General features: G+C 43.4%; 1 protein-coding gene across 1 annotated transcript in view; it reads left to right on the top strand.

Moving 5' to 3' along the window:
- The window catches only part of ITGA8 (integrin subunit alpha 8), a 193297-nt gene that overhangs the window by 43890 nt on the left and 128069 nt on the right, over positions 1-21338 (top strand). Inside the window, exons 4-7 of the mRNA XM_066585336.1 lie at positions 2912-3035; positions 6231-6292; positions 9709-9754; positions 18517-18642. Coding sequence (XP_066441433.1) covers positions 2912-3035; positions 6231-6292; positions 9709-9754; positions 18517-18642 — 358 coding nt within the window. The remainder of the gene's footprint in view (positions 1-2911; positions 3036-6230; positions 6293-9708; positions 9755-18516; positions 18643-21338) is intronic.

Here is a 21338-nt window from a genome sequence, read left to right as displayed (position 1 = left end):
ATTTTGGGGTACGTATGACTTTTTGCATCACTTTTACTGCATTCTTTGGGAGGCAAAATGAACAAAAAAAGTATTTTGACTTCTTTCTTTCTTTTTTTTTTTGTATAGCATTTGATATGGGGGATAAAATTTTCATTACAGATTCCGAGATATCAAACATGTTTTTTAATTCATTTTTTTATGTCCCTGTAGGGGACTTGAACCTGTGATTTTATGGTCACCCAGAAATAAAACACTGCAGTATCTCTGTCCTGCAGTGTATTATCTGTATTCTTTTACATAACCCCAATCGGACCAATTTTGCGAGAAAAATGCATTGCTATACTTGCGATTTTCACAAAAGTCACATGTTGTTCCTGTAGTGAAAATAGAAAATCATATTGCACTTGCATGAAAATCCCATTTACATGTGAGTGCAATGTGACTTTTTTTCCTCCCATAGGAACTAATGTCTAATTCTTAAACAAAATTTCCCCAAAGAAGTATATGTTGCAGATTGAAATGAATGGGATTACTCCTCCTTTATATAGCCCTGACATAGAGATGATCCCGTTTACATTGGCCCGTCCCCCAGAGGAGATTAATGACTAATTTCCCTTTTACAGACTTACACACTACAGGGTCAAGTTCAAAGGAAGCCAATTAAGATACCACTGAGTTTCAACTTTGCTAATAGAGGACACCAGGACACCCAGAGATAATTTACAGAAAACATGCACACTCCCTGCTGGGCTGCCCTGGGTGGATTTGAACCCATGTCCCCAGTGGTTCAATCATTTACATTGCAGCTGCAATGTCATTGCTGCCTATATGTTGTTTTATCTGTTTTCCATAATATCTTGCCCTGCAGCACAGTATCAGAGAGTACAGTACATCCTAATGTTCCTGGTGGACGAATCAAATGCCACATCTACAGTGAAGACTGACAAACAGAAGATCATTTAGGGTGTATTTACACAGGCGATTTACATGCACGAGTTCTGCGCGTCACAAGATGCATAGAAATCACATGTGAAAAAAAAACATTCTGTGTAAGAGTCGCCCATTATTCCCTATGGGAGCAAAAAAAAATTGCCCTTGTATGTAAATGCGAGTTTAATGCGAATGCGACGCTATTTTCTATTTTTCTGCAGGAACAATACGTGATTTTCCTGTGCTTGAAAATCGCAAGTGCGGCAATGTGATTAATTTTTTTTTACACAAAACGCATTACAATCGCTTATAAAATAGTAGGTTTACAAGTGCAATATTGGTCCGGGTTTCTCGCCCGTGTAAATGCACCCTTAACCCTTTCCAATCCACTGTCTGACAGCTCCAATGTCAGAAAACGTTCGGCAGGGTATTCTTACTGTAAATTACTGGCCGCTCTGTTGTGGTGGGCCTCTCCAGCATGTCCCATACTGCAGTACTGGCTCTGGCCAGCAGATGGTGCCATTGTATAATGGCAGAAAGAGAAAGCCCCCTAGGAAACCCTGAATGCAAAACTGGATTGCAAAGGGTTAAGAGAAAGGGAGGAGTGTAATTTTATATAGCACAGGATATATATGAGTTGGCCAAGTCTGGTACCGTAACAGCTGAATGCGGTTGACAATCTATATACATTGTATTGGCAAGTTGGCAAGGCTTTTTTTCACACTGTAACTGGTAATCTCAGTTGTGCTATGGCCTTAATGCTTGATTATAAATGAGCCTGTATTATGTTTTTACATCACTGTACAGCACCATGGTGAATACAAGTGCGATATTCATGTTTAAAGTGACGCTCCATTTTTGGGACAAAATTCTGTCCTGAGACCACAAGGGGAGGGCAGTACATTACCGCCAGTCATTCCTCTCTGCCCAACCTCCCATCCACTAGTTTCAGCCATCAAAGACAAACTTCAGACTACCTAATCCCTAGAGTAGATTGATATGATTAGACTACCAAGGCACTTTACCAGCTTTCTGATTGGCTAAAGCTGCTCACATGATCAGCACTGGCCTATCAGAGAGCAGTGCACAGTGTAGCTAAAAAATTGCCGCAGCCATCTTGGACAGCTGAAAACGGGGTCCAGAAGTGGAGGATCAGAAGGGCGGCAGAGAAGAGCATCTGAAGGTATTATACTGTCTGGCCCCTCTTGTGTCGGGGCAGAAAGTAGTCCTAAAACTTGAGGGTTACTTTAATAATAACATGGGTACTCTAGTTGCTTCTAGTGGAGTAGATGGCAATAAGCAATCAGCATCTGTTATCTACATAGGAAACCATGTTACTATTAAGACTCGGGCTGCACTGTGACTGTTGATTGGCTGTGAGTTGGAGTAAATTTGTGGTTGACCTCAATGATTCCCTATGGAAAAAAGCTTGAACAACCCTGCTTGAATTCTTGCAAGTGGCGCAAGTTACCTTTTCCCTCACAGGGAGACATTAAAGTGGTATGGGAGTAGCAGTAATGCCTTGACTATTACATGACTTGCAGCCAGTCAAACAGCCACTGCCTTATATACTAAATTATTAAAGGCACTTTAACATAAAATAATTGATATACGTAGTAACTAGTGTTGAGTGAACAAAGCAGTTTGACCTGTTTCACATCAAAATTTGCTCAAATTTGGTTCAGCACAATCCCAAACCAAGTTTTTAGCAAAGTTTCTATCACAAACAGGGTTCTACTGCTTTGGTTCGCTCAACACTAGTCCTGAACAATGGAGTATAACACTGTCTAAGGGCCATAAAAGCCCTGTATAGAGTGTTATACAGGGCGTTTATAGTTTTTAGACAGTCTTATACACCAGTTTTAGAGGCTTTGATGAACTGCCTGGTTGGTTCAAACTAATTTGGACCGAACCAAACCTTTTCAAAAGTTTGCTCATCACCAGTAGTAACACTGAGCATTGCAGTTTTCCATTGACCCTTGTTTTGCTGTTTGTCTAGGCATGTGCTCCTTTATATCACTGGAGAAGCGTGAAAGACACAAGTGAAAGAGATCCTGTTGGTACCTGCTACTTGGCCGTACAGAACTTCAGCATGTATGCAGAATATTCCCCCTGCCGCAACCGTAAGTTTATTCATCAGATGCTTTTTCAAGTAAGACTAAAGGTGACCATTTGTGATCTTCGACCAAGCCTACAGATTTCCATGGGACCGGCCAACCATATAATTTGTCCTAACTCTACTTCCATGACAGATATCAGAGAAAAGAAAGATTGGGCACAGATTTGAAGAACCACGATCTTTTGTTCTCATGGGTGATAGGTCGCCAACAGAGGCTTATTCCCCTTTACCTATTGTTCACCTGACTGCTATCTACAGTGTATGCCAGCTTAACCCCTTCCCAACACACATACAGCTATGTATAGACATTTACAGCATATACTGCATATGCAGCGTGTATCAGGAGGTAAGCCCAATCCATACACGGTGGGTATCAGCTGTCTTCGACAGCCGACACCCACCTGCAAAAGCTGTGGTTGGAAATTGCAGGAATCAACCCTTTAAATGTCACTGCCAGTTCTGACAGTGGCATTCAAGTGTCCCGAAGAGCCCCACCATGATAAGATCGCAAGGTTGCCATTCAGGTGTTATAGCTACCATTATTGTTTGCCTATTAAACCGTGCCTGTGGTATGTCTTTTGATACATAGCCCGTGTAACCGTATAATGCAATGCCATAGTATTGCATTATATTGTATAAGTGATCAAATGATCACAAGTTTTCAAGTTCCCTATGGTGACTTAAAAAAAAGAAAAGATAACAAAAAAAACGACCTTTTAATTATTACAAAAAATAAAGTAAGAAAAGTTCAAAAGAAACTGTTTCCAGGTTTTGGCATCAAAAACATACAAGAATTAAAAATGTAAAAATTGGTGTGCTGCGCCTGCAAATGTCCATTTTACTAAAACATCACAATATCAATCCCGCACAATGAATGCCATCAGAAAAAAAACTGCAATTTCAGAATTGCACTTTTTTGGTCTCCAAGAAAAAAATTGAATAAAAAGTGATTAAAAAAAATCGGATGAACCCTAATAAAAACTACGGGTCACCCTGCAAAAAAACAAGCCCTCACAAAGCCTCAATAATGAAAAATTACAAAAGTTATGATTTTTTTGAAAGTGGGAGTAGCAGAACTGCAAAATGTGACCCGGACACAGGAGCATCAGTGACCCTTGGTCATGAAAGAGTAAAAGAGGTTCTGTCATGTCCTCTGATCAGCAGGACTGGCTTCTTCGATTTGCATCTGTGGCCCTTCTGCCTCTATTGCACCACTTCTTATCTTTTTTTGTATACCCCTTGTTTTCCCACAGTCTTACGAATTTTTGAACCTGTCAAGTTGGCAATCTCCTCTGTTCATTGTCAATGGATGACTTCAGGTTTCCTCACCCACTGGCATGATCTATTGACAGTGCAGACCACCCACTCGACAGATTCAAAGTGCCAGGAGCCAGATCTAATGGAGGTTGGAGCAGCAGAATGGAGAGGTGTGCGGAGAAAAGAGGAGGTGCAAGAGAATCAATGGGTTAACCAACCCCAACCCAACTAGCATGAGGACATGACAGGTCCTCTTTAAAAGAGTTTGACCAGGACTAGAAGAAAGGGGTCCTCTGTTTTTTCACAAACAGCGCCTCCTCTGTCCATTGGATGTGACCATGTGTGTGGAATTACATCTCATCCCTATTCAGTTAATGGAGCTAAACTGCAATACCAGACACAGCCCATGGACAGATGCGGAGCTGTTTTTGAAGACATGCTAGACCCTTTTTTTTCTCAATGACTAGACGAACCCGTTTAAGAAGATCCGTCTACTATGTGATGTAAGATGAGGTTTACTGCGATGAAGGCTTTAGGCTTAAAAGAATTTGGGTTTTCATAGAAAAGGAGAAACCTTTTACCTTAAAGGTCTTATTAAAAAAAAAACCCTGTAAAAAGCACCACTATTGTGTAAAATCCGAGAGGTTTGTTTTCCATTAACCTTCAATTTCCTGAAGAAAATCAGTTTAGAAAGAATCATTGTTGGAAGAGGAAACATAATTTATTTGCAGTCAGAGTCTGCAGTGTTCTGTAAATGTAGACTGGAGTTTATAACAGCACTTTCAAAAATGTATCTGTTGCTCCTTGGCGACTTTTGGTTGTAGAATGGTCACCGAAAAACCAAGTGTTGCCATCACTTCTCAGGGATTTTCTATGGAGCAAAACAGGCTGACTTGTGACAATCGCATGATTGAGCAGCTTGTTGAAGTTTTTTGCAATTGTCACAACTTTTCCTCGTACGACAATACCGAGGTCACACATCAGAAATGGTAGCCCTAAAGTGCTAAGCCCATGAAATGAAGCTGATTATTGGGGGGCGCATTGCAGTGACACCCACTGATTGGGAAAATGGGTGTAGGCAATGTCCCGGAATGAATAGAGCAAAGGTCACATATGCGTACCTCGGCTTTATTCATTTTAGTGGGACTGCTGAAGATAGGTAAGTTCATGCACTTACCTATCCCCAGTGGTCTCATTGAATTGATATGAACTGATATGCATGTGCAACCATCACTCCATTAATTTGGAGAAGCTTTGGACCCATGTTCTGATCAGTGGAGAAGACAGTGGTCGGTGCCCCAACAATCAGTTATTTATCTCCTATCCTATGGATAAGGGATCATTTTAAGTGTCTTTAACACGATACCAAGATAACTTGCTAATCAGTGGAGGTCTGACTGCTGAGATCCCAACTGATCCCATGAATAATAGTCCCGGGTCCCCTATACCTACGTTGCTCGCCTCAGTCCTGGCAGTGATGTCAGAATTAATGGAGTGCTGGTAGAGCATTTGTGGTCGGCACGCCTTTAATTCCGTGGGACGACCCCTCTAGGTATCACTGCCAGCGGCCATATTTACCAATATACTAATTCAAAGATACACAAGGACAAGTGCAAATGCCACCTCTCTCCACATGCAAACAGATTGCTATATGGAGTAACATTACACAAGTGCAAGATACTCATGAACAACCACCCACATATCTAAAATATATTGGGGTGAGTAGTTGCTTAGTATTATACTTCCACATAGATAAGGCATGCAAAACATGTCAGTCCCACCGAGACATGTAGTGCACCATGCAGACTTACAGCCTATTAATGACGCCCCATATGATTTAGCTCGGCGGGTTGCCCTCCGCCTCTAAGTGAACTGCACTGGACCATGACCCCTTTAGCATGAAATCGGTTTGATAAACTCCCTCTTTATTTCTCTTTGGCAGTAAATGCTGACCCGGCCGGACAAGGTTACTGTCAAGCAGGATTCAGTTTGGATTTCTATAAGGTAATTAGCACTATTTTTGTGAATACCAAGAGGTAAAACCATAAAAACTTAAAAATGTTACTTGTATAGATGTGGTACAAATGTCTCAATTCACCATTGAGATGTTAACTTTAATCTTACAGTGTTATTTTACATATCCTACATGGGTATTCTGAATAGAGGAGGTCTCCTTATACAGGACACTCATCTACTGTACTAGCCAGAGTGGAGAGTGGCTATGAAAGCATCTCTGTCTGTATAACCCAGCACATCCATGCATCGCAAGGGGGTTGTTGCAGGGGCAGGTCTCAGTGTGATGTTCTATTGCAGATCCTAGTTACACCCAAAGGCCTGGTCTGACATATGGGTTTTTGCCCACCAGATAAGCGGAGCACTCACCCTGATGAGGGCAACCCCACATCAGGAACGTGGGGCAGTCCTGACTCTCCTTAGTTGGAAAAGAAGGATAATATTTGCTTTCATAAACAGCAATACATGTGGTATAGATGTTAAACAACATGCAATGAACCAGGTGAAATATTAATGCAGAAATAGCAATAAGTCAGAAAAAAGATGTTACAACACCCCAGATATCCTAAACACCCAACAGACTTATCTGACAGTGGAACAGGACAGGAGCCTGACTAGACCAGAAATAGCTTAGGACTATAAGTATAACCGGCGTCCTCCTTGAGGAAGAGCCAGAATAAATATGTACAGACAAACGCTTATTGGTCGGCTGGAGAACACACCTCCCAGCTGACCAACCCATCTACAGACCAGGAGAGAAGTGATCATGTTGGCGTCTAATACCAAAATGATACTGAGCATGCGCCAGCATGTGGATCACGTGGGCCGGGACTGACGCTCTGACGTTACCCTGGTTCTGATCCAACATGGCCAGGGAGTTGTGACAACCCAAATGGAGTCCTTAACACTACTGTGACCCGAGTTTTATGTGTGTGACAATCTGCGTTGTTATACTGATTAGTGTATAATACATAAATGTTTAGAAACTACTGATAAACAGTAACAGTTTTTAAGAAACCTTCAGCTCATATAACGCAGCGGTGAGGTTTATCAGTTGTGAAGGTTTTCGTATACACAGCTGCCTGTGACACTGACGGATCTCAGCTGGGACACGCTTCTCTTGGCTCCGCTCTGAGAATATTTAACTCATCGGCGGAACACGAGGGCCATTACCAGCGGTTATCTGACGCTTATTTATATGACATGTCAGGCACAATGTATTACTTCTCATTTTTCTTCAGCTTGTGCAATATATTTTGGCTACATCTATGAAATGGGGCTTTAATATTGATCCCGGAAGACTCCGCTCTGTTGTTCTTGAAGATCTGCTTTTATTGCTTCATTTCTCGGTATTAACAGATTAGAACATCTATGTAAATATTGCAAAAAAGATGGATTTCTAGGAATGTAAAGCAAAAAAACTAAGTCATGGAGCCTAAGCCAAAGTGTTTGCATTTCTCCCACCACCACTAGTGTTACTATCTTATTTCTGAGACACAATCATCGGTAATGATGATTCTGAGTCAGGCGCCCTGCAGCACTTAGGCGTGTGAAATCTTCATGTGTCATGCTTCCCTCCGGCCGTGTGTTATATATGAATGACACTGAATCAAAATTAAAATTCTCAGTGTTGAGTAAAGTAACCCTTTAAGATCTAATCTGTTAATTATGTCAGGATACTAGTTAACGGATTCACTTGATGATCTGTCTGTCTCACCTCTGTCTGTCTTATATCTATCTATCTCATATCTATCTTCTTGTCTGTCTGTCTATCTATCACAATTGGAACCTCACTGTATGGAAAGTTTTTCGTGGATCAGTTTCAGTGTGACTCCAGCAATCTTAGCGACTTCCAAGGAGGCCCGGTAATTAGTGTAGACTAGCCGGGCCGGGATTTCATACATTGACAATCTTGGGAAGTTTTCTCTTGAAGTGGTGTGGACAGTATACAAGGAATAGTGTGATCAAGGGAAAACATCTAGCGAAAGGGGATTCTGTGGACTTAAAACAACTATCAATGAAAGGGGTCAAAGGAGGATGTCAAGAATCATTCTGATGAACAGGAGGTGCACAGGCAAGCAAAGCGCAGGCAAACAGAAAAGTAATGCAACTTGATGTCTTCTTCCTTACGTAAACTGCTGAACTGCAAACAGGAGTCACGGGCAGACATAAACCATGACTGACAAATGCTCAAAACATGAACCAAGCATATCTGCACGCATAGCTGGATGAAATAACTATAGAATGTACAAGGTATTAGTTCATGTCTTGGCCAATACACTTAAGCCCGCAAGCCCACACCATGGTCCTCGTTGTCTTGCGCGTCCCTACTCTAACAAGCCAACAATCCACAAGAAAGCTGCCTGCAAGCAGGGCGATCGTCCCGATAAGGCCGCCCCCATGCTGGAACCTATGGATCTAAACACCCAGGGGGAAAACAAACCAAAGCGGGACAGGCCGCAGTTCACACCAACACATTAGGAATAGCATGCAAAACAGAACAGGACTGTTCACACCTAATGCCTGGCCACCTGCGCAGACCCACAGAACACATCACTGTTCACACATATATATACTGAGCATGTCTGTTCACACCTGATGTCCGGCCACCTGCACAGACACTGAACAGGACACTGCTCACACCTATACACACACAACACACCACAGCCATGCAAGAAACCAAAACCCTAGAGTGAAGGTATACCAGCAGCAGACCAGAGGAGATTGGTGGGCTGTAGAAATCCACACCCAGCCTGCACAATTATTCCACACCTGTGAAGGTGTGCTCCTGGAAACCCGTAGAACAACAGTACAGGTGAACAGTCCACTAGTACAGCTGATGTCTAGTTCTAGCGCCAGACTCCAGTAATCAGGAGAGCACTAAAATTGAATCCCTAAAAAGCAGAAAAACATCACCTCGTCAGATGGATCCAGATTTCTGTTGCACCATGCTGATCAGAGGTCAGAATTTGGTGCAAGCAGCATGAATTGATGACCCCTTCCTGTCAGCTGATCAGAGCATGTCAGGACCTCCATCTAATTAGTGGCAACTACTATGCAAAACTATTTCGACACCTAGTGGAATCTATGCCACAACAAATTGCTGCAGTTCTGAAGGCCAAAGGAGATCCAACGCACTACTAGATTGGGGGGGAGCGGCGTCTCTAATAAAATGTTATCTATCTGTCTGTCTATTTATCTGTCTCTCTATCTATCAGCTCTCTCCTTTTTCTCTTCCTCTCTATCTCCTTATTCTGTTCTCTCCCTAGCAGTTTTCTATTAAGTACCCTGCTCTGCTACTTATCCCTGTGCACTAATGCATTATCCTATTACTGTCTAGTAGTTTGGAAGCTGCAGACTGCGCACTTATGTAATGTATTAATAAATGCTGTTTGCCTTCTGTCTAGAATGGAGACATCGCACTTGGAGGACCTGGCAGTTTTTACTGGCAAGGTAAGACTTATGTAACCGGATTTAGCGCAGCATTAGTCATTACGTATTTCTAAACATGTTAACATTAATTTCTCTAATACACAGTGTAACTCTATGTATCTAAGCCAAACATGTGTGTTCGTGTTGTAAACACTTATGCAACACTGTGTTCCCCATTAGGATGTTACTAAATGCCAATATTCTGGAAATCTGCTTGTAGGGGGAATGCATTGCAACATGGAGACAACCTAGGACAGAACCGTGCTGGAACTGTGCAGCTATACAAGTTTTTTTTTTTTTTACATAGTGTTCCCTGAGCCAAAAGATGGTAAAATAGCCTAAACTCGCCTCTCCTGGCTCCCCGCATGCCCAATCCGGCCTCTTCTTCCTCTGCCAGATTTGTTTTGACAAGCTGCAGGTGTACGGGATGTTTGAGCACTGAGCTGTGCGATAGACTACAGCAGCCTGCTATGTCCCTTATACAGGCTGCTGCAGCCTGTAAGCACAGTGTCACAGGGAATACCCAGAGCTGCCAATGTGGGACATATAGGGAGCTGAGAGAGGAGAGTATAGGCTATTTTATTATGCTTTAGCACTGGGAACACTAATTTTAACAAAAAAAACTCCTTTTGGTCTTGCAGCAAAATTCTGTCCAGGGACCAAAGGGGTTTTATATTACCTGTCATTGTGTGCTTGGCCGCTGCTCCATTAAAGCTCCTTCTCATTGTGGAAGGTGCGCCCCCTCTCAAACTCTGTTAACTGGTCTAAATCTCTTCAATTGCATCATAGTAGCATGTCTAGTGGTCAACAAGCTCTACACAAGCGGAAGAAGAGGTCACTACATACAAGGAGACTCTGAGAGCCTTTTGTAGGCAAAGGGGGGAACCACTTTTAGGGCTTCAGGTGGCCCATCTTCCCCCCCACCCCCCACCCTTATTTCTTACCCCCTTATTTATTAACTCTGCAGTTCCTGCAGTTCTGCACAGAAACTGTTTAGGCCGCTTTCTTCCAAGGGCCCGGCATACTTGCACCTGTAATATAAACAGTATTATAGTATAGTATATATAGTATTTACACCCTTGCCTTTTATTGATGCCGTGTGCTGTTATTACTCAGTTTTAGAATTCCAGAGATGGTGATGTAATAGTTGGATGTGCAATAAGACATTAAAGACCTGTAAGTTCTCACACGGCTCTTGCATACCCCAAGCATGCAAATATATATATATATATATATATATATATATATATATATATATATATATATATATATATATATATATATATATATATATATAGTTCCCCAAAGTTACAGCAAGGAAATAGGGCCATTACCCCACTCTGCGGCAGACATGTATTTATTGCTACCTTGGCCTGCTTTACTGCATGTTCTTTAAGTGATTTGTCTTTGCTGGCGAGCTTGCTGTGGGAAAGCGGGCTGTAAGAGATGCAATAAGCTGAGAGTTTATGCTCTGAAGTGAACAATGTTTACATCATGGGATTGCTGAAACAAGAGAACAGGGTTACATTTGCAAAGAGACTTTGTGGAGGGGGTGATTACTCTTATGTAGGTGATAAATGCTCAGGGAAGCATGGTTCCAACGCTGGTGATGCAAGCCCTATGCCAAAACACCTAAGAGTAACTTTTGAAGGTCTCAAAATATGGTGAATGCTGTAAAGTAGGCTGTAAATGTGATGCAACTGAGTGATGGAACGGTCCTCCACTGCGCCACCTATCAGAAAGTAGCTGCACTATGAGCTGATATCCAACCTTCAAACAGGTCTTGTTACATGACTAGGTGGCGCTCTGGATGATTATTTCATCACTAATTTGCATGGGTTTTTCCCAGGGAGCATTGCATGGCCTATAAGACTTCCTACACCCTCATGGTGCTCTCTGCTTTAGCATTCTCCACAAGGACTTGTCGTAAATGTGAGAAAACTACATTTAGGCTGTTGGGAAATTGTCTGAACCACTTCACCTAAAAGGATGTGCATGTACGTCCTCCAGGTACAAGGTTTGTAAGCAGCAGGATCTGCAGACGATTCCACTCCATACACTGCGGGTGCCGGCTGTCTTTCACAGCTGATACCTGCCTGCAACAGTCGCGATGAACACAGACACGGTCAATTCTCACAGTGGCTTTTAAATGCCCTGATTGGCGTTTGGTGGTCAGTAGTAGTTGATCAGCTGGGGTCCATCGCTTGGGACCCGACTGATCAGCTGAGCGGACGCATGCTGTCAGTGCTGCATATACACAGAGGTTGGAGCGGAAGCCTCTGTGCCGACCTCTGTGTAGTGGCTAGGGCTTGTAATTGCAGGCACGGCTCTCATTGAAATCAACGCAAGCTGCGCCTGCAGTTACAAGCACGGGTCACCACACAGAGGTCGGCGCAGAGGCCTCTGCTGCCTCAGCTCCGACCTCTGTGTATGTGCGGCAATGACAGCATGCACTCACTCAGCTGATCGGTTGGGGTCTCAAGTGATGGACCCCAACCGATCAACTATTGATGACCTATCCTGAGGATAGGATATCAATAGTATTTACCACGAAAAACCCCTTTAAGTCCTCCTGTCTGCAGTGTCTTGGAAAACAATCCGAGTATAGAGAAATTTTTTATGAAAATCATTTACAAAAAGTTTACATTTCCGAAAACACATTAATTAAAGGGGTTGTACCAAGATTGCAAGTTATCCCTTATCTACAGGATCTGACCTCTGAGACCTGCACGAATTTGAAGAACAGGACTCCCGTTTTCCGCTTTCCTGTCCTTGTGGGGGTCTCTTCTTCACCCGTAGTAACATCACTCTGAATGGAAGGCTGGCTAGCATGTGTAGTTGTTGCTGACGGAAATAGGCGAGTGGCACCCCGCTTGGCAGTCTCATTGAAAGTGAATGAAGCGCTAGTACATTTGCGCGACCAGCGCTCTACTCAGTCTTCTCCTCACTGTCAGGGGTGCAGTAACCATGCAGTGATGAGGATGGAGGGAATGGAAGTCCCTTTCTGGAGATCAATGGGGGTCTCAATGGTGAGACCCCCACCGATCAGCAGGTTATTCCTTATCCTGTGGATAGGGGATAACTTGAAATCTTGGTACAACCTCCTTAAAAAAAGAATGCAAAGGTGCACATAACCATTAAAGAAGAACCCCTATGGAAGTCATAGCAGGGTACTCTTAACTCAGCCCCCCTATGAGCCATATTCAGGAGCTGCTAAGAAAGAGTGGTCCTTGTCCTGGTGGTTTCAGCCCAGCTTGGTGTTACATGGTTAGATATTCATCCAAGTGGGCATCGTGGAATACTACATTATTTGGCCAGTTCAACCTCCTGTTGGAAAATAAATTTAGTAAGGGCCTGCTGGGGCAATGTTTTTCTTTCGAAGAAGACATTGCCTTGCTGAGAAAACCTGATACACTTACCTTTTGGCTTGGATGAGTGTGTGTTCGGACTGTATAGAAGGTAACAGCTAATCTCTCAAAGAATGAAATGATCAGGCATGTTGAAATCCAACAGCTGAATCCTTACCTCCCCCAACATCTACCACCAATGGAGAGTCGGTAGACCCCTATGCTCATTAATCACCCTGGACCTCCTGGAATACATGGGTATAAGTAATCTGTATGGCCAAACTTAGTCACATGACTTTTTAAAGGGCAGAAGAATTCCAAATAACAACCTGCTTCATTTTGTTTTTGCTTTGGGTATGGATAGAGGAGAAAAGACGATGGAGTCGGTAACTTGTAAGGTCTTTGCAGTTTGCGTATGGCATATGATAAGTTTGTGGTTTTTAGAACAGAATGTGATGTAATTGCAGACCACAGAATGTATTTTTGGATCTGGAGGGATGCCACAGGAATGCCTTGCCAAGTTCAGGCACTAAAATAAAATGTGCTTTAATTCTGACCATCATTAACAATTGGATATTACTTCCACCTGTTGTGCGCAATTATACCGTATCTCTGTGTTCTTACACTGTATGCTCAGCCAGATCAATTGCCGATCTATTTTTTTTTTTCCATTCACGCATTTCTGGTTGTAAAGAGTTCACAGATGTGTAGTTTAGAATTGGCTGGGCTTTCATTTGACCAGGTCAGATTTGTGAGTTCACACAATAATAAGTGGTGTAACTTAAAACTCCTGGGCCCCCATGTAAAACCAGTACTAGGAACCCTTCTCTATGGTTCTCCTATGTGGTAAAGGGGTGATTGAGCCCATGGAAATATCTGAGTGCTAGCCGCATGTCTATGTTAGGCCGTCCAATTGTAAGTCAGCACGCTTGTGCAATCAGCACTCATCCAGTCCCCTCCTCACTATGGGGGATACAGTAAGCCCGTAGTGAGTAGGACGGAGGATATGGGACCCCATTGTTGGGGTCAGTGGGAGTCCCAGCAGTTAAACCTCTATCGAATAGCAATCCTGTGGATGGGGCATAACTTGTGGTCTTGATACTACCCCTTTAAAGAGTGTTATCCCATGTCTTAAAGTGATGACATGTTGCTAAGATATGTTAACACTTGATGATCAATGAGGATTCCAACTCTGAGACCCTTACCAAAACTGAGAATGAAATGAAAAACACTGAAAGTACCGCAGTGGTGAGTCAGTCCCACTCATCATAAAGTGATGAGACATCCTACAATATGCCATCACTTTATAAGCTAGGAAATACCAGCCCGGGCTGGTATTGCAAGCTGAGTCTTATTCACTTCCGTGGGACTCAGCCTGCAGGACCAAGTCAGGTCAATGAACAATGAATGCTGCTTTCTGCTTCTGGCAGCAAAACAGCTTCCTACACTAAAGTGGTGATCCCCCGTCGATCTGCTGTTAATTACCCATCCTGAAGATAGGTTATCAATAGTTAGAAGTGGAACAGCCCTTTAATTTAGTGGATGGTAAGTTTCCCTTTGGGCAGCCCTCATAAGTGGATTGGATATGTATGCAGCCTTTCAGGCTGTGTAACATTGACCACGTAATGGGTGCATTTAGTCCTCATGGCTTAATAGATATCTTTCTAAGTGTTTGCATTGAAAGGGATTGTCCGGTATGGATAACTCCTTTTGCTGTTTAAGATGTTGTTATTGCCAGGAGAGTTGGGTGCTAAATGCTCCATTTACCTGCAGAGGATTGATGCACCAATTTTGGAGACTATCCCCATTCGAAAAAAGTGTCTATCACTTGTTTAACCTAGATTATTAAAGGGAACCTGTCAGTGCGATAACCACCATAAACTGAAGGTCCATTTAGACGCAACGATTATCGCTCAAAAGCCGTCTTTTGAGCAATAATCATTGTGCAGTTTTCGTTAAGCCGTCGCTCATCGTTGTCTTTCATCATGCTGAAAGACAAGGATGAGCCTTATCAGGGATGCACAGCGGGATACAGCTGATACTATTGTTTCAACTGTATCCCATTCTCTGATGACAGGCTGGGTATGAAGAACAGAGCGGTCCAGCTGTGTTCTTCATCCCGCGCTCAGAGCGCTCGGCTGTATAACAGCCAGGCGCTCCGTGCAGAGAACAGCTGGATGCACAAGACAAGCGGGGCCAACCCGCTTGTCTTCTCCATCCTCTACTCGGAGCGCTCAGCTGTAATAGCTGGGCGCTCCGAGTGAGGAACAGCTAGATGCACAAGACATCCTCTGCATCCTCTGCTTGGAGTGCTCAGCTGGATAACAGCCTGGCACTCAAAGCGGGAAATAGCTGGATGCAGAAGGCAAGCGGACCCACATCTTCTGCATCCTCCGCTCGAAACGCAAGGGGATTGCTTAACGTTTGAGCCTGGCCCTGTTTTTACTGACGCATATGCAGATAAAGTGGTCAGGAATTGGCAGGCTCCCATCCATCTAATATATGCATATCCTGGGTGGAAGGCTGGAGGCCCACTGTGGTTCAGGGCCCACCAGGGGCTTCCTCTGTTCCCTGTGGGCCAGTCCAAGCCTGCTTTTATGTAAGAATAATCATACGCTGGTTGCACAATTTCCTGTGCAAAGGAAATGTACAGCCTATCAAAGATGGTTGTATGGGGACGAATGACTGCATTAACCACGAATCAGCCCATTGTAATGAGCGCCGATTGATGAAGCATGTCAATTGGAGCTCTTTTACCATCATTTACACATAGCAGATGATCACTTGTATGGAGGCGAATGATCGTTAATAGGATCCATTTGGTCAACTGCATATCTCCCTATCAGGGATCCTTTTTATGCTTGCATAAACAAGCCGATGATCAGGTAATCAACAGTTCTTGTGAACATAATGAAAACAAAGATCTGGTACCGTGTTAGCCAGTAGAGCAAAATGTGATTGTTCTCAGCAAGAGAAACGACGTAATCTTGTAGATATGATACCTTTTAATGGCTAACAAAAATACATAATGTAATAATAGCGAGCTTCCGAACCGACGCAGGGTTCTTCTTCAGGCTTATGGATTGGATCTGAAGAGGCATGCATATTTATACATACTTATAACATACATACTTATGACAAGGCACAGATATGGATGTGATTGGTTTGCACTTAAAAGGAATTCTGCAACAGCAAACAAACTTTTTTTGTCTAGGCACTGATAGCGGAGTGAAAGTTTTATGGTCCCTAAATTACTGTTGGGGGGGGGGGTTCCTCAGGCTTGAATTGCTACAAGAGATACACAAACATTTTTAACTAAACACTGATAAGGGGGTGAAAGTTAATGGTCCCTGAATTACTGTTGATGGGGGTCTTATCTGTGCCATCAAGTCTCACACTTCCCATTCACGCATAAATCCTGGGGAATAATTTAACCCAGTATTCAGCGTGTCAAAGGTTGTTATCAATTTATATTCCCAAATTCTTCTGTGGTTTTGTGACTTGAAACCACCCTTCCATATCAAAACTCTCATATCTCCTATGTCATGTCCATGGTTAGAGAAGTGCTCGGCCACAGGTAATTCTCTTTTTCTGTGTTCAGTTGTGTGGCGATGAGATCTCATCCTGGCTTTCAGTTTCTGTCCTGTTTCCCCAACATAAAGACCCCCAACAGTACATTTACTGCACATGATCAGGTACACAACATTGGACGAGGAACATGCAAATGTCCCTGGGATCTTATAGTTCTGCTGTGTGTTGGGGATCCGTATCCTGTCTGCAGTCAGTATATGTGAGCAGTTCTTACAGCTCCTTACATTACAGGGATAAGTTCCTTTTTGTGTGTCAGAGGGTAATGCACTCCTGATTATAAAGTTCCTCAAGTTAGGAGGTTGCCTGTAACACAGAAGCGGAGGGTCCGGGAATATCCGCAACTAGAGGTACTAAGGAAAACCGCAAGAAAACTCCACCATACCCTGCACAAGGATGACCGTCTGAAAACCATATTCCCGGACCCTCCGCTTCTGTGTTACAGGCAACCTCCTAACTTGAGGAACTTTATAATCAGGAGTGCATTACCCTCTGACACACAAAAAGGAACTTATCCCTGTAATGTAAGGAGCTGTAAGACCTGCTCACATGTACTGACTGCGGACAGGATACGGATCCCCAACACACAGCAGGACTATAAGATCCCAGGGACATTTGCATGTTCCTCGTCCAATGTTGTGTACCTGATCATGTGCAGTAAATGTCCTGTTGGGAGTCTTTATGTTGGGGAAACAGGACAGAAACTGAAAGCCAGGATGAGATCTCATCGCCACACGATTGAACACAGAAAAAGAGAATTACCTGTGGCCGAACACTTCTCTAACCATGGACATGACATAGGGGATATGAGAGTTTTGATATTGAAGGGTGGTTTCAAGTCACAAAACCACAGAAGAATTTGGGAATAAAAATTGATAACAACCTTTGACACGCTGAATACTGGGTTAAATTATTCCCCAGGATTTATGCGTGAATGGGAAGTGTGAGACTTGATGGCACAGATAAGACCCCCATCAACAGTAATTCAGGGACTATTAACTTTCACCCCCTTATCAGTGTTTAGTTAAAAATGTTTGTGTATCTCTTGTAGCAATTCAAGCCTGAGGAACCCCCCCCCCCCCAACAGTAATTTAGGGACCATAAAACTTTCACTCTGCTATCAGTGCCTAGACAAAAAAAGTTTGTTTGCTGTTGCAGAATTCCTTTTAAGTGTGAACCAATCACATCCATATCTGTGCCTTGTCATAAGTATGTGTGTTATAAGTGTGTATAAATATGCATGCCTCTTCAGATCCAATCCATTTTAACCTGAAGAAGTACCCTGCGTTGGTACGAAAGCTCGCTATTATTACATCATGTATTTTTGTTAGCCATTAAAAGGTATCATATCTACAAGATTACGTCGTTTCTCTTGCTGAGAGGAATCACATTTTTCTTGTGAACACTCATGGCCAATTTGGCCCATTTAACAACATAATCATGTTTGATGGGGCTGTCTCTCTACAGCTATGGATCCCTCATTATCACAGTGTCCATTAATTTGGCATATACCATCAGTATCGAATGTTCATTTAACTGTTGCTTAAAACTAAAGAACTTTGTAACTTAATTGGCACATTTGCCCCTGAGCTGACATCTGAAGGATTGGCCACCACTTGACTCTGTGCCCATAGATACGAATGCACAAGGCTTGTCAGCAGTCAACTGTGTGGATGACTGTGTGCAAAAAAATTACCATCCATATGTGGTGGTGCATCCTCCAGATAGTGACTCAGGGCTGAATTTTCCGACAAGATGCTTTAAAAAGTTTCTTTAGTTCTTGTATTAAGATCATTGTTAATGTTTTTTCATTAAAATATGTCATGAAATAATTGTATTTGTATTTAGGGCAGGTCTTCAGTGCCAACATCGCAGAAATAATAAAAGACTATTCCTTTAGAAGCATTATCAGAGACCTTACTGGAGAGAAGAAGACCAAAATGGGCGACTCTGCCTATGACGATAGCTATAGAGGTAAGAGATAACAAGAACCTCCAACAGACAATGACATTTTTCCATGGGTTTGTCTACACTGAATGTGAATGAACCATCCTTTATCTTAACCTTATGAACAATCATAAACTATTTCACCTCCGAAGAGCAATCCCTAAGAGGGACACCCGAGAGGAGGTTGGGGTTAAGTGGAGAGGAGGGGAGAAGTGGGTGGGAGAAGAAGGGGTAAAAGTCTAGAGAGGGGTAAGAGGAAAGTAAGAGAGCAGGAAAGAAGAGCAAAGAGAAAAAAGATAAAAAAGCAGCCTCAATCCAGTGTTAGCAGGTAGCCCCGAACATGGTATAGAGTAGGCCGACTCCCATTAGAAACTCTACTTATAGATATTAACATTGTGAGCATGATTCTGAAGAGCCACAGATTCAGGGCTAAGGCACAGGAAAAGCTACGCACCGTGCCCTGTCACAAGCAGTGAGCAAACCCTGCCACATTGCAAATTTGGTGCCTGAGCTGCCAGGAGGGGTTTACATAAATCCTTGACAATTACCTTACATTATCACCAGAAGATGAATTGTCAACATCAAAACAGTTAAGACCAATGATGCCTTTACACACTTGGATAACGCATGCAATTAAACAATTTATCGATCATGTGACTCTTCACTACTCGTCTTGGGAAAAAAAATATAAGTAGATGTCTTTCCTAATAGCAATTCCTTGAAATTGTGATGGAATTAAAGTTATAGTCACATGGTACCGAAGGTGGGGAATAGAGATGAGCGAGTATACTCGCTAAGGCACATTACTCGAGCAAGTAGTGCCTTAGACGAGTACCTCCTCTCCCCGCTCGTCTCTAAAGATTCGGGGGCCGGCACGGGTGACAGGTGAGATGCGGCGGGAAGCGGGGGGGAGAAAGGGAGAGAGAGATCTCCCCTCCGTTCCTCCCCGCTTTCCCCCGTCGGCCCCGAATCTTTAGAGACGAGCGGGGAGATACTCGTCTAAGGCACTACTCGCTCGAGTAATGTGCTTAGCGAGTATACTCGCTCATCTCTAGTGGGGAACCATAGTCTAGTTGGGTGATGTAATCGCCAGACCATCCAGTGATTGCATTCGTACACTGCGATTTTCAGACCTTCCCGTCCAAAGTTTTTGCATAACTGAAAATCTAAGATTTCAATATTAACTACCTAAAGTGGTTGTGTAAGAATATGTAAAGTGAAGACAGTTGTAAGCCATAATCAAAATTAGTTGGCTCATCAATGCATTATTTAAAAGTGCAGTACATTTCTGGATTTCTTCCATGAGAAACTTAAGGCTCCCTTAGACATTAGTCTTTAGTAGAGATGAGCGAGTATACTTGCTAAGGCTAACTACTCGAGCGAGGCGGCACAGGGGCGGGGAGCGGCATGGGAGAGCGGGGAGGAACGGAGGGAAGATCTCTCTCTCCCTCTCTCCCCCCACTCCCCCCTGCTCACCGCCGCAACTCACCTGTGACCCGCGCCGGCAGCCGAATCTTTACAGACGAGCGGGAGGATACTCAGCTAAGGCACTACTCGCTCGAGTAGTTAGCCTTAGCGAGTATACTCGCTTATCTCTAGTCTTTAGCTGTCCGAACCCGTTAATTTCGGCAGATCCGAAGGGCTCCTTTATGTGTATAGAGGCATCTCAGCTTTCCATCGACAGATGATGTTGAGGGAAAGGATGATCAGTGGCCCTGAATTTGAGCACCCAATACTTTTCCCCCTAAAGCTAAGCCACTGCCAGTTGTCTGTCTTTGGCTTTCTCCACAAAACACATGAACAATCATCCAGAGCATTCATGTGTTTGGTGAAATCAGGAGAAATAGCTGTTGGCTGAACATTCTTCATTGAAGTTGCATCTTAACAGAAGGGACATGGGTAAAAGGAACAAACCTACAGTATATTTAAATATTTAAGTTTTTCAAAGTCTATTTGATTGGAAGCTGGTATGAGGATACATGTTCTTTTCTATCAGCTGCTATCACTAGGGAAAGTCACGTATAGCCACTGATTTTCCCTTAATCAGCTGCTCTATGGAGATTGTAGCACCATATGCAGTCATTGAAATGAATGGTTGACCATGTAATGCATGGGTGGGATGGGGCCAGCTGAGCATTTTGGAACAGCTCTGGACCCCCTCTATGACATCCATATAATGCTGCCTTCCAATAGGTGGCGCTGTAGAGGTATTGTTCTATTTATCTTATTTGCATATTAACCAGAGGAGCATGAGAGGCTTTATAAGTCTCCTCACTCACTCACCTTCTAGGTGCTCTCCCTAAGGGCTTATTTAGACGACCGTATATCGGCTCGGTTTTCACGCCGAGCCGATATATGGTGTCCTTTTCTGCAGGGGGGGGGGGGATGGAAGAGCCAGGAGCAGGAACTGAGCTCCCGCCCCTCGCCACTATTTGCAATGGGAGGGGTGGGGGCGGAGCTAAGTGCCATGAATTAGCTCCGCCCCATCTCACCCCCTCCTATTGCAAATAGTGGCAAAGGGGAGAGAGGGGGCGGGAGCTCAGTTCCTGCTCCTGGCTCTTCCATCCTCCCCCTCCCCCCCCCCCGCAGAGAAGGACACCGTATATCGGCTCGGCGTGAAAACTGAGTCGATATACGGTCGTCTAAATAAGCCCTAAGGAGAAAAGATAGCGTTCCCGAATCATATAACCCTAATAGCATATGAGCTGGAGTTCTCATTGTGA

The sequence above is a fragment of the Eleutherodactylus coqui genome, chromosome 12 (assembly GCF_035609145.1).
Source record: "Eleutherodactylus coqui strain aEleCoq1 chromosome 12, aEleCoq1.hap1, whole genome shotgun sequence".
Lineage (NCBI taxonomy): Eukaryota > Metazoa > Chordata > Amphibia > Anura > Eleutherodactylidae > Eleutherodactylus > Eleutherodactylus coqui.
Note: the sequence above shows the minus strand (reverse complement) of the source record. Positions and strands in the feature narration are given on the sequence as shown.